At 42.4% G+C, this 17004-nt stretch overlaps 1 protein-coding gene across 1 annotated transcript in view; it reads right to left on the bottom strand.

The window, feature by feature from the left end:
* Window positions 1–17004, bottom strand: part of SAMD7 (sterile alpha motif domain containing 7) — a 28584-nt gene that overhangs the window by 8406 nt on the left and 3174 nt on the right. The window contains exons 3-7 of the mRNA XM_017501978.2: window positions 11405–11531; window positions 9690–9814; window positions 5096–5174; window positions 3348–3976; window positions 2284–2405 (exon numbers count right to left, since the gene is read on the bottom strand). Of these exons, the coding sequence (XP_017357467.1) occupies window positions 2284–2405; window positions 3348–3976; window positions 5096–5174; window positions 9690–9814; window positions 11405–11505 (1056 nt within the window). The 5' untranslated portion in view covers window positions 11506–11531. The remainder of the gene's footprint in view (window positions 1–2283; window positions 2406–3347; window positions 3977–5095; window positions 5175–9689; window positions 9815–11404; window positions 11532–17004) is intronic.

The following is a 17004-nucleotide window of genomic DNA, read 5'->3' on the forward strand; positions in this document are numbered from 1 at the left end:
AAAAGGGCTATGAGTAACACCTGATGGGACATTTTAGACACGGGTCCTTGTGAGAGTGGGGTACAAGCAGTGCTGATTCAGAGCTGTTGCATCCAGAGGGTATCTCCCCATTTCTGTATAAAATAATATCACAGAGCACAGCCGGAGGCAGGCACAGCAGAGCAGTGACATCTTTCAGTTGATGCCACCTGCTGTCACTTGGAGGGAATATACTTTAATGAGGAAACGGAAGCAGGACTTAATCCTGAACAAATTTGAGACATATCTAGAAATGATTGGTACCACTTCTCGGGGTGGGGAAGACGGCGCTGACATCCTGTCAGTGCAAGATAATGAGTCATCAGGGTTTGGAGTACTCATGTTTATGTGACTTCTGTGTCTCCGCAGGGGACATTTGGAATTTTAAACTATGAAAAGCATGTCATAATACTATTTATTGCTAGAGCGGTTATTATAAATGGCACTTTTATGACTGTGGATCAGTAAGAATAACCAGAGTTCACATTTGATATGCCAGACCTCAGCAATCACGTGCTTATTAAATAAGGCGTTGTGCTTCTGGTTGTTATTAGAATTCAGTAACTTAATTGAACCCATGGTTGACATGGCACTTGAAGTGGTATAGATAATTTAAAAAGTGGCTTACCCATGACTAATGACTAATTAAAAAAAAATAAGGTTATAACCATTGAACAGGGGAGAGTAGGCCAAAAACTTTTTATCAGGTTATGAAAAAGACAAAAATGGATGACTTGAAGAATACAACTTGCCTTATAAGTAACTTGAGGTTTGCCTCTCTCTGTAATATAATGATGAGATTCATGCTTATTGAGGACTTACAAGGTGCTATGCACACTAATGCTCACAAAAATCCTCTGAAAATGTATTATTACTATCATGTACATTTTACAGATAAAATAACTGAGGCACAGAGACGGCACAACTTGTCCAAGGTCACACAGCCAGAAAACAGAAAAGCCAGGATATGAACGTGTGCTTTCGGGCTTCAGAAGCCATACTCTTAGTAACTCCACTGTATAGCTTTTCCATAAGTCCCATAAACTAAACTAAAAAACACACTAAAAAGAAAAAGAATTAACAGCATCTCACAGTAGACAACCATTTCACAAAACTGAGATCTGGAAAAAAATCAGCTCTAGAATCAGTTAATTACGATATAGTTAAAACTTGATGTCCTTTTCCTACTTTCTTTTCCTTTAACATGCAAACCAAAGATAATGATACTAGATTTAGTAGGGACTTTATTGCTTAGAATTGTATTATTAAATAACTCAAGCAAACTGTATGCATGAAAATGTAGCATTGACATAAACTTCAAAATTTTACCAACTTACAACTTCTGTCACAAATTTTTCAATACGAATGAGGCTAGTTTTGTTTCTAACTGCCCTGATAGTTCATTATAGTTTTAAAAATACGGTATTATATTCTAGATGGAATACGCTATATGCATTTTTATATGTTGTCCCAGGATAAATACAGAATTTTTTTTTATTTTTTGAGATGGAGTCTCACTCTGTCACCCAAACTAGAATGCAGTGGCGTGATCTCGGTTCACTGCAACCTCTGCCTCCTGGGTTCAAGCAATCCTCTGCCTCAGCCTCCAGAGTAGCTGGGATTACAGGTACCCACCACCATGCCCGGCTAATTTGTGTAATTTTTTAGTAGAGATGGGTTTCACCATCTTGGCCAGGCTGGTCTTCAACTCCTGAGGTCCTGATCCTCCCACCTCCGCTTCCCAAAGTGCTGGGATTACAGGCATGCACCACACCCCAGCCAATACAGAATTTAAATTAATGGATTTCCTACTTTTCAGATATTTCCTTCTTGTTCTTTTTAGAATGAAGTATATATTTCTGTTACTTACAGTGAGTAACCTAAAACTTCTGACCCAGAAGTCTGTGCTCCAAAAATGTTTGCCATGTGGATAAGCAGGGAAGGTAGTCGTTATTTCCCATTCTTTTTGGATGCTCAGTTTCTGAACCTTCTAATTTTGGGAGAATTTCTACTTCTTAGGAGTCTTGATGGGAAAGAAGCTAAAGACAGACAACAGCTTTCCCAGCCTCCCCTGACGCTGGGCTGTGGGTATATGACCCAAGTTCCACCAGTCAGAGACCTGTCCCAGGGTAGACACTGGCATAAAAAGGAGAGATTAGTAGGAATCCTTTCTGTAGGCAAAATGCAAGTTTGATGTAATTCATTATATAGGAAAGGTATTTCAAATTGTTTTTCTTGTATGGAAATACTTAAATATGAAGTCACCTGAGCATAGTCTGAACAGCCTGGGAGGCTGCTAACGAAGCTGTGCACATCATCCACGGTCCACTTCTGAATGTCTTCATCCAAAGAAAGATTTCCCCCGACTGTAAGCAGTGCATGTGTTCCTTTAAAATGGAAAGAAATTGTGGCATAAAAGACATACAGATTGATGTACAGTTACATTAATTTCCTTGTATTCTATCACCCCAGAATGGTCTCGATTTGCAAACTCCTTACAAGATATTAAGAGTTACTAGGAGGTGTTTTCTAAAAGCTTTAGCTGCTTCCTCTCTTTTCTTTCTCTGAAAAGATCTTTACTGATAGCATTTATTGTAAGTAAACAAGTTCCCGTTTGCTCCAGTTTCCTTCAGATTCCAACAGAAATGACCCATGGATTATATTCTCCAGAGTAATGTTACTATGTTTTTGTGATATGTGATTATCATACTCTCAGGATGAGACAAGAATTTAGCTACATTTTCAGCAAAATGACAAATTAATACTTTGTAGGGAAGCAGTTGGTATGGTGGCTATATTACACACCCTTCACAATCCCTGTGTCTTAAAATATTTTTATCTAAAGGAATTCTAGGAAACTATTCAGTGTGTGTTTTTGGCATGAAATGCATTAGTATTTTTAGATTTGAATGTGTCAACGGTATTGGACCCTGAAAGGTAATACTTTTGCTTAATTTTCTGTTTTTTCCTGTACTTAAATACTGGGGAGATAGAATTCATACTTTTAACCAAGAAGCCTCTCTGCTTTGTGTTAAAGAAATAAACACTAAATTACATTAAAATTGTAAATAAAAATTCTGTTATGTTTCCCCAGATATTTACCTTCCCAGCCTTTGTTGAAAATTCTCTATATAGCAAAATATAAACAGAGGCTACTTTCAGTGATATGGCTTATTAGAACTGATGGAATAAAGCGATGCTAAGAAAAGGTAATTCCAAGCAGGACTAAGATGAAAAGGGGCAGGATGGTTACAGTTTATTATGTCGTAACCTCCAGACATGGCAACCCGTAGTTAATGAGGATCTGCCATTGGCCCCTGCACACCTACCTGGCAGAGATGGTCGAGGAAGTGGAGGACAAACCCCATTCTTTTCATCACAGTCTGCAAAAGTCTGCTCTGAAGCCTCCTCTTTCCCGCTCTCCCAGGCCTTTGCTTTCAAGGTAGCGATGTGAGATCCCCAGGGTTTCCTATGAGTGGGCTCGAGCTCTCCACAGGTGTTGGCAAGAGCTGGAGTTGGCTTTTCATTCGTTTCACTTGACTTCTGGTTGTTGGGTGCTTCAATTTCTGGGTCTTTTGCATAATGATCCTCTTGATAGGGAATTGCAGGAGTCTGGGCTAGGATTTTTTCTTCTGCTTGACTTTTGGAATTCTCAGCATCGCTGTCTAGAACTTTTTGATTCCCTGTATTTTTCCTGAGTCGACGACATCTCTGCCCCCAGCTCTCCTCAAAGTGTGGTGCAGTAGCCACTAGCATGGGGTTTCCCTGAAGGTTTCTGAGGGTGCTTCTGTGAAAATGCAGGTCACTGGCAGGGAGCATGCTCCTGCCATGGTAGGCAGCGGGACCAGCTGGGACACCGGAGCCATAGAGGAATGGTATCCCTAGGCCTGCTAGTCCCTTAGGATTAATTTTTTCCATTCTCCTTTGCTGGTAAATAGCATACATTTCCATTTCTGCCCTGAAAACAAAACAGTATATTTTATACGGCCCATGAAAACCATTATAAATGTAATTTTAATAGCCCCTTGCCTTCCCTAAAATAGTCCTCACACTGTTTATCTGAAGTTTGTTTGGTGGAAACATGAATCCCCCGCAAAGCCAGCGAGAAGGGGAGTTTTGAGTAAGATCTGAAGATTTGTCTGAGTTTCACAACGGAAGTCCAAAGGCCAGTCTTTAGAGTCTCTAAATAGACGGGCAAATTTAGCAGGGATGGGGCTTATGCAGCACAGGTGGTTCCTTGCCAGAGATAAATCCGCAAAAAACTTAAAGTACTGTACTGGGAAGAGGTTTTCAAACCCTGCAAAATAATCTTAGTGAGACTCAAGAAAGACTGGTAGACAATGCAAGTCTCAATATTTGTAAATCAATGCAGTGGCTGGGGAAGAGGTGAGGGGAAGACTTGGTGGTTTGGCTTACTTCACTTTGCTTAGTGGTCCTCAGCTGGACCCCTTTGGGTTCAGTGATGAGAAAGTTGCCTCTCTGCCTTCTCTTACCCTGGGGCCACACCCTATTCATTGTTAGACTTTTCTCTCTCCTTCACTGTAGCTGAAGGCCACTGTTGGGCTGACATGGGGTTGTCTGAGCTCTGATGGCGTAATCTGAAGTTGGGCTGGCAAACTTGGCTCCTATCTTTGCGCGAAATTTTAGTCATTTAAGACAGCAATGCCAATATGAACTTCAGAGGAATCGTAGGCATTTCAATTATGGGACACTGATGGCCTATTGCAATCTGTGTACTAATACTACTGTTAGCTTCACCTGTGGGATTTCTAATCTTGCTTTTATCCTTAACCAACCTGCATATGTGTTTGTATTTACTTCTTTTTCTTTCTTTTTGTAAGTGAAAGCGAGTTTATGAAGAAGATAAAGGAATAGAGAATGGCTACTTCATTGGCAGAGCAGACTATGTTTCTTTTTGTAATCTGCCTGAAATACTTTCTCTAAGTAATTTGTGCGTGTATGTATGTGTATTTATTTGTTATATACACATCTATTCATTTGTTATATGAATATAATAAGTTAATAAATGAGCAAGTGAATGAATAGAAAATAAATAAAACAACGATTGCCAAATTACCTGGCAGTATGATGCCTTTGAATCATTTCATTCCTTCTGGCCACTGCCTTTATGGATTCAGGTGGTAAAATACCCCAACCTTAAAAAAGAAAACCACCATCCCACCCCAAAAATAAATTAAAAACATGCATTTGAAACATAACGATGTAAAACAGTATCTGCAAAAACAAAAACAAACCAGCAGCTGTGCAGTTTTGGAAATGGTATCAGATCATAGCTGTTTAGTGTCTTAGAGTCACGTTGGTGATAGCATGATAAATACCAGATAGCTTTTTGTTCTTTAATTGTTGGTCTCATGACCGGTGACATTTTCCTGTCTTACATTAAAAGAAAAAAGATGAAGTGATTTGTGACTCTCTTGATTATTGCCTTTTTTGGTCTTTTAAAAGTATATTTTTGGGGGGTACAACGTGATGTTTTGATATATGTATACATTGTGGAATGATTAACTTGAGCTAAGCATTTCACCTCACGTATTTAACACTTTTTGAGGTCAGAAGATTTACAATTTACTCCTTTTTTGAGACAGGGTCTTGCTCTGCCATCCAGGCTGAAGTGTAGTGGCACAATCTCAGCTCGCTGAACCTCCGACTCCCGGGTTCAAGCGATTCTCCTGCCTCAGCCTCCCAAATAGCTGGGATTACAGGCGCCTGCCACCATGCCCAGCTAATTTTTGTATTTTTAGTAGAGATGGGGTTTCACCATGTTGGCCAGGCTGGTCTCAAACTCTTGACCTCAGGTGATCTGCCCACCTTGGCCTCCCAAAGTGCTGGGATTACAAGCGTGAGCCACCATGCCCAGCCACAATCTACTATCTTAGCAATTTTCAAGTATACAATACATTGTTATTAATTGTAGCCACCATGCTATACAATTGATCTCTAGAACTTATTCCTCGGAGTCTAAAACTTGGTACCTTTTGACCAACATCTCCCCAGTCCCCCCCGCATTGATCTCTTGCTTTTGAAGTAAAATTGATATAATTGTTCTATTTTTTTGTACAGAAGGAATTAGTCAACTTTTCTTTTTCCTTTTTGAGATGGAGTCTTGCTCTGTCGCTCAGGCTGGAATACAGTGACGTGATCTCGGCTCACTACAGTCTCTGCCTTCTGGGTTCAAGCAATTCTCCTGCCTCAGCCTCCTGAGTAGCTGGGTTTACAGGCATGTGCCACCATGTCCAGCTAATATTTATATTTTTAGTAGAGATGGGGTTTCACCATGTTGGTCAGGTTGGTCTTGAACTCCTGACCTCGTGATCTTCCTGCCTCAGCCTCCCAAAGTGCAACCTTTTCTTAAAAAGTGTTTCTTGGTATACTAAAAGCCCAGGAAATTCAATGAGGATTTAAGTTATTTAAAGTTCTCTATGTAGATAAAAATTTATGTGCCCAGGCTTGAGATACTCTCTTTTAGACAGCTGGTATACATGAAGCTACCAATTCATGGGACACTGCCCATGGAAACAGAGAAAGTCTATACGAGAAGTTCAGTCTAGAGAGCACAATACTAACTGCCTGGATTTTTAGAACCCTCTGAGGTCTGGTGTCATGAAACCTCCTATACTTTCTCTTTTCCAAATAGGCAACATCAAACTTAATGTTAGTTCAGTTGTATAATTCACTGCTACTTAACATCCCTGTTTTGTTTGTTTGTTTCCTTTGAGATGGAGTTTGGCTCTTGTTGCCTAGGCTGGAGTGCAGTGGCACGATCTTGGCTCACGGAGACCTCCACCTCCCAGGTTCAAGCAATTCTCCTGTCTCAGCCTCCAGAGTAGCTGGGATTATAGGCATGCGTCATCACACCCAGTGGTGACTGCCTGTATTTTTTTTTTTTTTTTTTTTTTTAAGAGACAGGGTTTCTCCATGTTGGTCAGGCTGCTCTTGAACTCCTGACCTGAGATGATCTGCCTGTCTCGGGCTCCCAAAGTGCTGGGATTACAGGTGTGAGCCACCGCGCCCAGCCCTACATCCCTGTTGTTTTTTTTTTTTTGAGACGGAGTTTCGCTCTTGTTACCCAGGCTGGAGTGCAATGGCACGATCTCCGCTCACCGCAACCTCTGTCTCCTGGGTTCAAGCAATTCTCCTGCCTCAGCCTCCCGAGTAGCTGGGACTACAGGTGTGCGCCACCATGCCCAGCTAATTTTTGTATTTTTAGTAGAGACAGAGTTTCACCATGTTGACCAGGATGGTCTGGATATCTTGACCTCGTGATCCATCCACCTCGGCCTCCCAAAGTGCTGGGATGAGCCACCGCGCCCTGCCTACATCCCTGTTTTTTAAACAGAGCCCTGTCTTAGCTTCTATTTTGCCAACTTACCTAGTAGCTCAGTTTTTGCAGGACTGAGGCCTTATCTTGCCCTTGCTCTCTCTTACACTTCAGCCTTGAGGTGAGAGACCTGACCTATGTCCCTAGAGAAAGGTGGTCGACCTGTTTGCTTTTATATCCAAATATGTATTGGCAATTTCTGGGTTCTTTATCAAGAAGAGTCAGCAGTGCAGCTGTTTTACTAGTCTATTGGCCTGTTGTCTGTAATCTGGCTACAGCTTACTGGGCTATTGCTGCCAGGTGGCCTCCATTCAGGATCTGCTGTTGGGCTGTCTCCTTCGGTCCTTGAACCAGTTTACCAGGTGGGTCCAGTTTCAGATCCAGCCCTTGCTTGAATGCTTGCTCTCATTGCAGTTAAATGGATTCGTGACCTGAGGTAGACAGCATGCTCAAATCCAGGCAGGCCAGCCTCTTCACTGACCCAGGTGTGAATCCTATTTCTTTTTGTGTTAGGCTTTTCCTTCACATTGTTCTCATCTGTTATGAGTTGTTGGAATTGCGGAGCAGGGATAAGCAGAAACTTACGAATATGGTTTTTTGGGGAGAGAAGATACACCAGTTTGAGCTTCAGTGTTGTGGGGAAATTCTCACCTTGTCTCTCCTGAGCTCTCACAAGTCATGTTTTCATCATCATGACTCTTTGCTTGTATCAGAGTCACTGATGGCCTCTGCATAACGCTAAATCTAATGACATATTCTCAGTTTTCATCTTACTTGCTCTTCAAATGGCACACTTGACACAGCTGCTCATTCTTTAAAATAGTGCATTGTAAAATGATTGTAAATCTTATAACCACAAAAAGTGATAAATAAGGCCAGGTGTGGTGGCCCACGTCTGTAATCCCAGCACTTTGGGAGGCCAACGTGGGGGGATCACTTGAGGTCAGAAGTTCCAGACCAGCCTGGCCAACATGGTGAAACCCGATCTCTACTAATAATACAAAAATTAGCTGGGCATGGTGGTGCACGCCTGCAGTCCCGGCTACTTGGGAGGCTGAGGCAGGAGAATCGCTTGAACCCAGGAGGCGGAGGTTGCAGTAAGTCGAAATCATGCTATTGCACTCCAGCCTGGGTGACAAGAGCAAAACTCCATCTCGAACAAACAACAGCAACAAAAGTGATAAATATGTGAGGTGAGGCATATGGTGATTCGCTTGATTTAATCATTCCACACTTTCTTCCCATGGCCTCCAGGCCAGCATGCATTCCTGGGTTTCTTCCTACCCCACTGGTTCCCCTCACTTGTTTTACTTCTCCCTTGCTTGCTCTTCCTCGTCCTCTGGACTCTGTTAGTGGGTCAGTCTCAGGGATGCTCCTTTTAACTCTTCTATCTACACTCTCTCCGTAGGTGATCTGATCTAGCCTAATATATGCTGATCACTTCCAAAATTATACCCCAAGTTGTCCTGAGAAGCTCTCCCTGCATTCAGCTGCCTTCATGACCTGTCTGCTTGGGTGTCTATTAGGCATCTGAGATGTCATATGAGTAAGCTGAACCCCTGATATGTCTCCCTCCCCAACAACCCTGTTCCTTTCACAATCTTCCTCAACTCAATGAGTAGCAACTCCATCTTTCCAACTATTCACACCAAAATTGTTGATGTCATTCTTAGTATCTCTTTCTTCCACCTTCCACATACATGCTGTGAGAAAATTTCATTGTTTCCACAATCAAACTAATTACAGAATTTAACCACTTCTTATTATTCCTGCTGTCATCACCCATGACAAAGTTGTCATAATTTTTTAGCCATTCTAATAGCCCACTAATTCCCATCAGTTTATTCCCAGAACTTTGATCCCATCAGGTTTGTCCCCATCTCAGCAGCCAGAATTATTCTGGTAACATTTAAGTCAGACCATGTTGCTCTTTTGCTCAAACTCCTTGAAGGGTTCCCCTTTTATTCAGAATAAAAGCCAAATTTTCACTATCACCATCAGGCCCATGTAAACTGCCTTAAGCCCCATTAATTCTCAGATCTAATCTCCTCATAACTTTATCAGTTCGTCATGTGTAAGATAAGACAAATAGTAATACTGCAGTTCTTCATGTTATTCCTGAATAAGTTGATGCTTGGAGGAGTTAGGCAGCTTACACTGGGTCACACAGTGGTAGCACCATGATCTGAAACTAGGTGGTGGCTACAGAGACTACAGACACCACCACACGGTCCTGCCTCCCATGTTTAGGAGTAAAATGATGGCAAGTTTAATGCGTCCATCCACTTCAAAATGACTCCACAGATGACAGCCAAACTTCTATTGCTCATACCTGGGTAGATCCGATTGGACAACACATTTGGCATACTTGTGTTTGGTAGAACGGAGGATCCAAATTGGGAAGGAACACAAAACTGTCTTGGATCAGTTGGAGCTACAGTGGAAGGCAATACATCTCTAGGAACAGAAAGATATAAAGTAAAATAGGTAAAATGAGATTGGAGGACAAAATTTCCATGGCTGAGTCAGTGAGATTTTTTTTATTGCCACGTGGGATTCTATCATCTCTTCCCAAAGTGAAATACAAAAGTCCTGGAGTCTTTAGGAGTTTACGGAGAAATACGGTAGAAAGATTGGGAAGAACTCTGCTACTGAAGGACTGATCCAGCTGACAACAAAACAGAGGAAGCAGGATAGGAAAGTTTTAGGGATGTCTGGAAAAAAAGACTTAAACAAATCAATACTGCTCTCTGATTTTTCATGACCAACAGTCTACTCTGACCACAAATTCTTTCCTCATTTAATGGGCATGCTTTGGTTGGGTTTGCCATTTGGGATCAATGTTTGAGTACCTGGGTGGACAACTTGTTCTGCTGAACATTAGTGGTCTCTAGACATTCCACTTTATTGTTCACAGTCCATAAACAAGAATAAATAATGAGGCTGGGTGCGGTGGCTCATGCCTGTAATCCTAGCACTTTGGGAGGCTGAGGTGGCCAGATCATGAGGTCCAGGAGTTCGAGACCAGCCTGGCCAGCATGGTGAAACCCCATGTCTACTAAAAACACAAAAAATTAGCTGGGCATGGTGGTGCATGCCAGTAATCCCAGCTACTCGGGAGGCTGGGGTAGGAGAATCACTTGAACCCAGGAGGTGGAGGTTGCAGTGAGCTGAGGTTGCACCACTGCACTCCAGCCTGGTGACAGAGTGAGACTCTGCCTCAAAATAAATAAATAAATAGTTCTATTTTCTCTCCTGAATGTCAAAATATTAAAAAAAAAAAACCCAAGGGAAGGTAGGTTACTTCCAGAGTGTGCAACCCAAATACCTATAATTTACCTTTTATTGGAAAGAAAGAATTGTTTCTTCACAGGAAATCTAGGGTACCCAGTTGTTATGGACTTCTTTCCCCTCCCCCTCCAAAAAAAAATTAGCACATGAAGCCTTAACCACCAATGTGACTGTAGTTGGAGACAGGGCCTTTAAGGAGGTAATTTTGATTAAATGATATGATAAAGGTGGAACCATAATCTGATAGGACTGGTATCCTTTTAAGAACAAGAGATACCAGGGATCCTTTTCTACAAATGCGCACTGGGAAGGGCCATGTGAGGATACAGTGAGCAGGTGTCTGCCTATAAGCCAGAGAGACCTCACCAGAAACCAACCCTGCAGCACCTTGATCTTGGACTCTCAGCTCCAGAACCAAGAAATAAAGTTCTGTTGTGTAAGCCATCCAGCCTGTAGTATTTTATTATGGCAGCCTAAGAAGACTAATACTCCAATGTTTGTCCCTGCACAATGCCTGTCACATAGTGAGTGCTCATTGGTTATTTGCTGAGTGAATAGGTCAAGCGGGCCTCAGAGGAGAAACGACAGCAAATGTCCTGAGAGTAAGGTCAGCAGGGTATCTTGACTTGAATTACTGCACCACAGTTCACCGAAATAACATTAGACAATAAAACAACACTGGAGTTAACATCATTCCAAAACTTAATGACTGTCCATGTCGTTCTTTGATCAAACAATTACATTGGGGAGAAATACCTGTCCACAGTTGGAGGCCCAAACGGTGAGGGAATCAGCGGGATCGTCTGCTGGCCTGATGGTGTCAATAAAGGGTTCACAGCCATCACTGGGTTTGTCATCAGTATCTCTCGCCACTGATGGAGATCTGAAAAGAGCCAGATAGACACTTCAACAAATAACTCTACTTTTTGTGAAATATTTGAATTCTTCTTGAACACAATAAAAGCCCTTTGTATTTTCATAACACTTGGGAAGACTAGTTACACCAAGCTTTTAGTTATACAAAAACCCCAGATATAATTGTAGAACTCAGTGTTTTATCAGTATGCCCTTGGAATTTGTTGCAGAGTTCACCGTATTACCATACCAAACTACAAGCAATAATAAAATTAAACCAGCCTTGCAAGATTCCAGAAATACCAACTTTCTTTTTTTAGATGGAGTTTCACTTTTTGCCCAGGCTGGAGTGCAATGGCACGATCTCAGTTCACTGCAACCTCTGCCTCCTGGGTTCAAGTGATTCTCCTGCCTCAGCCTCCTAAGTAGCTGGGATTACAGGCATGCACCACCACGCCTGGCTAATTTTGTATTTTTAGTAGAGACAGGGTTTCTCCATGTTGGTCAGGCTGGTCTTGAACTCCCGGACTCCGGTGAACCACCTGCCTTGGGCTCCCAAAGTGCTGGGATTACAGGCATGAGCCACCGTGCCCGGCAATTTATTGTACATTTAAAAATAACTGATTATAGGGCCGGGCACGCAGGCTCACACCTGTAATCCCAGCACTTTGGGAGGCTAAGGCGGCCAGATAATTTGAGGTCAGGAGTTCAAGACCAGCCTGGCAAACATGGTGAGACCCTGTCTCTACTAAAAATGCAAAAATTAGCCGGGCATGGTGGCACACACCTGTAATCCCAGCTACTCCGGAGGCTGAGGCAGGAGAATTCCTTGAACCTGGGAGGCGGAGGTTGCAGTGAGCCAAGATCATGCCACTACACTCCAGCCTGGGTGACAGAGCAAGACTCCATCTCAAAAATAAATAAATAAAAAATAACTTAGTTGGATTGTTTGTAACACAAAGAAATGACAAATACTTGAGGTAAATATGCCATTTACCCTAATGTGATTATTATTCATTGTTTTCCTGTATCAAAATATCTCATGTGCCCCCCATAAATATATATGCCTGTGTACCCATAAAAATAAAAAATAAAAAAATAATTGGGTTTTCTTTTCTTTTCTCTTTTTTTGGGACAGAGTCTCACTCTGTTGCCCAGGCTGGGAGTGCAGTGGCATGATCTCGGTTCACTGCAACCTCTGCCTCCCGGATTCAAGCAATTCTTCTGCCTCAGCCTCCTGGGTAGCTGGGATTACAGGCAGGTGCCACCATGCCTGTCTAATTTTTGTATTTTTAGTAGAGACGGGGTTTCACCATATTGGCAAGGCTGGTCTCAAACTCCTGACCTCAGATAATCCACCTGCCTCAGCCTCGCAAAGTGCTGGGATTACAGGTGTGAGCCACCGCACCCAGCATTTTTTTTTTTTTTTTTTTTTTTTTTTTGAGACGTAGTCTCGCTCTATCACCTAGGTTGGAGTGCAGTGGTACGCAACCTCCACCTCCCAGGTTCCAGCAATTTTCCTGCTTTAGCCTCCTGAGTAACTGTGACTACAGGCGCATGCCACCATGCCCAGCTAATTTTTTGTATTTTCAGTAGAGATGGGGTTTCACCATGTTAGCCAGGAGGGTCTGGATCTCCTGACCTCGTGATCCACCCACTTCGGCCTCCCAAAGTGCTGGGTTTACAGGCATGAGCCACTCACTCAGCCTCTTATTGTTTTTAAAAATCTGAGATACCTGCAACTATGTTTGAAGAAAAAGATATTAGGAAGGAAATGTTCTGTTTTTCAAAGTAGTAACCTTTCTTTTCTTGTGTTCAATTTAATCTTTAAAAGTTATTTCATTCACATGGTTCAAATACTAAAAATATGATGAAATTTAAATATACAATCATTTTATTAGCTTATTTTTCAGACCTAGCCCCACTGATCAAATTGGAAATCCAAATCCATGGGCCACCTCACATTGGCTTTTGCCATTCATATACACGTTAAAGTTCTTTATCTCTATTTATTGTCACTGTTTTTCTGTGAGGTCAGTAGACTTTCTTCTCTGATAGCGGCCTCAGAGAGTTTAGTAACCATGACACAGTCAGGATTAGAATAAAAATCTCTGTCAGGTGTCTGTAAGCCATGGCGTATGCTAACAGAGAACCCTGGCTGGGTCGGAGGTGGGCTGGCACATAACTCTGGCGAGGATGCTGCTCTGCAGCTGGAAATCTCAGGTGCTCCCCAAGGGGTTTGGTGCACAGCTGCCTTCTTCCTCTAGAGAGACCATTTACAACAGAACAATGGGGGACATCACTTGAAGTTTCGTTTTGAAAAACTGTTAAACTTTGATTTGTGTCATGAATTGATGGTCTCTAGCAGAAGTCTGAACTTACTCATGAGTGAGATCGAATTATGTTATAGCCTCTATTTTGTTTTTTGTTTTGTTTTGTTTTTTGAACCGGAGTCTCTCTCTCGCCCAAGCTGGAGTGCAATGGCGCAATCTTAGCCCACTGCAACATCCCCCTCTGGGGTTCAAGCAATTCTCCTGCCTCAGCCTCCCAAGTAGCTGGGATTACAGGTGTGCACCACCACACCCAGCTACTTTTTTTTGTATTTTTAGTAGAAACAAGGTTTCTCTATGTTGACCAGGCTGGGCTCAAACTCCTGACCTCTGGTGATTCACCCACTTTGGCCTCCCAAAGTGCTGGGATTACAGGTGTGAGCCACTGTGCCCAGCCTATAGGCTCTGTTTTGTGCAGCAGATATCTAGAACTTATTTGTTCAGCGTAAAAGAAACTTTACCCCCTGGACAATGGTTTTCCATGTCTATCACCCCCAGCCTCTGGCAACCACTGTTAGATTTTCTGCTTCTATGAGTTTGACTATTTTAGACACCTCAGAGAAGTAGAATCACACAGTATTTGTCCTGCTGTGATGGGCACTTTTTCACTTGGCATAATGTCCTCCAGGTTCATCCATTGTGCATGTCAAAATGTATTAAGAAGCTAAATTTCATGTTAAGTATTCTTACCACAAAATAAAACCAAAGGGACACAAGAAAACTTTAGGAAGTGTTGGCTCTGTCTGTTGCCTTAAGCGATGGCTTCACGGATTACGCATATGTCTAAACTCATTAAATTGTACACATTAAATATGTGTAATTCTTTTATGTCAAATTTTCCTCAGTAAGGCTATTTTTAAAAATATAGGGCTCAGGCTGGGCACAGTGGCTCACACCTGTAATCCCAGCATTTTGGGAGGCCAAGGTGGGAGGATCACCTGAGGTCAGGAGTTCAAGACCAGCCTGGCCAACATGGTGAAGCCCCATCTCTACTAAAAATAGAAAAATTAGCCAGGTGTGGTACCCGTAGTCCCAGCTACTCAGGAGACTGAGGCAGAAGAATCACTTGAACGCAGGAGGTGGAGGCTGCAGTGAGCCAAGATCGCGTCACTGCACTCCAGCCTGGTGACAGAGGGAGACTCTGTCTCAAAAAAAAAAAAAAATATATATATATATATATATATGTGTGTGTGTGTGTGTGTGTGTGTGTATGTGTACATATAGTACTCGTATATATGTGTGTGTGTGTACATATAGTATGTGTATATACGTGTGTGTGTATATATATATGGCTCAGCTTGTATCCTATGTGATGTCTGAGACAAGTAAGAAGGAAGGAGAAGGAAAAAGAAAGAGAGGAGCAAGAATTTCTTGGAGGCTGACCACCTGTCTTCCTCATACATGTCACCTTTTGAAAAAGCCATGGAGATGAGTCACCAAAAGCAGATAAGATTCTTACTTTGGAATTCCCTAAGCAGGACCTAAGACAAGAACTTAAGTACAATGGCTTATTTGGGAGGCAATCCCAGGAAGCTCATGTGAGACAGTAGGGAAGCAAGACCAGGAAGGGAAAAGCCAATGAAGGGTGAGTGAATTGATGTGCGGGTTTTCACTGTGGGCAACTGGTGCTCAATCCTGCTGGGAACCCTTTATGAAACCTATGGTAGAATATCTCAGAATTGTCCTCATGAAGGAAAAAGAGCTGACCCATCAACTTCTGCGGGCCATTGGTTGAAGGCACAGTTCTCCTTTGCACCTAGGGTATGCTTGAGCTAGACACAATAAGCTCCTGCGGTGCAGAAGAAAACCATCAGACTGAGAAACAGAGAGAGAGAGAGAGATGCAGGTGCTTGAGATGGGAAATGACTTTCATGGTTGCGGGTATACTCAGAAGGAGGCCAGGAAGATGTAAGGTAGGGCAGCAACACTGACTAGTGCTATTGAGGCAATGTGACAGCCTTCCAATGTCATTCCACTAGACAACTGGCACAGGTGCCTTTCTTCTGAAATACCAGGTTTGCCAGGCTTAGACATATCTATATGAGGCTCTGTAGGGTCTACTGTCTGCAACAAAACAGCAGGATTTTTTTTTTTTTTTTTTTTTTACCATTAGTCACAAGTTATGTGAAATAAGTGGGAGAACTCAGTGCTATCTGGCCAACGGGAAAGGACAAGTCTTATCTAATGTACCATTAAAACTATCCTTGGTACTACACCTGTTCTTGATTCCATGGTTCTTGGGTCTGGCTTGCTTTGTTTTTACAATGCCAGGGAGGTGGTTCATTGTTTTTGAATCAATCCACCAAATTTTAATCCAAAATGCAAGCTAGTCCGAGTGCCTGCAGAAATGTCCACGTGTCATGGAAGCCCCTGGGCAGGACAATGAGCCATTGGCATCTGCAGCACCTGTGTGTTACACTTTTGGGCTCCACTTGGCTTCCCTAGTTTCTTTTAATCCTTGCATTTATGACCTAGTACTTACTCATTTATCTTTATCATATCGATTGATGCCCAAATATTCTTTAAAGAAAAGGATTGCTGGCCGGGCGCAGTGGCTCACGCCTGTAAACCCAACACTTTGGGTGGCCGAGGTAGGCGGATCACAAGGTCAGAAGTTCGAGACCAGCCTGACCAATATGGTGAAACCCCATCTCTGCTAAAAATACAAAAATTAGCAGGGCGTGGTGGTGCGTGCTGTGGTCTCAGCTACTTGGGAAGCTGAGGCAGAAGAATTGCTTGAACCCGGGAGGCGGAGGCTGCAGTGAGCCAAGATCATGCCACTGCACTCCAGCCTGGGTGAAGAACAAGACTCCATTTCAAAAAACAAACAAAAAACAGATTTGTTTATCATGCACATACCTCAAATTACATATGTTTAACTTTTATTTTTCAGAGAAGTTTTAGGTTCACAGCAAAATGGAGTAGACAGTACAGAGTTTTCATATCTTCCCCCAACACATACATGCACAGCTTCCCCACTGCCAGCACCCTGCATCAGAGTGTACACTTGTTACAATCAGTTAAGCTACACTGACACCTCATTGCCACCCACAATTCATAGTTTACATGTGGATTCACTCCTGGTGTTGTACATTCTATGATTCTGACAAATGTAGAATGGCACTTGTCCACCAATATACAGTATAGTATAGTATAGTATAGTATAGTATA

Source organism: Cebus imitator, unplaced genomic scaffold, assembly GCF_001604975.1.
Source record: "Cebus imitator isolate Cc_AM_T3 unplaced genomic scaffold, Cebus_imitator-1.0 Scaffold287, whole genome shotgun sequence".
Lineage (NCBI taxonomy): Eukaryota > Metazoa > Chordata > Mammalia > Primates > Cebidae > Cebus > Cebus imitator.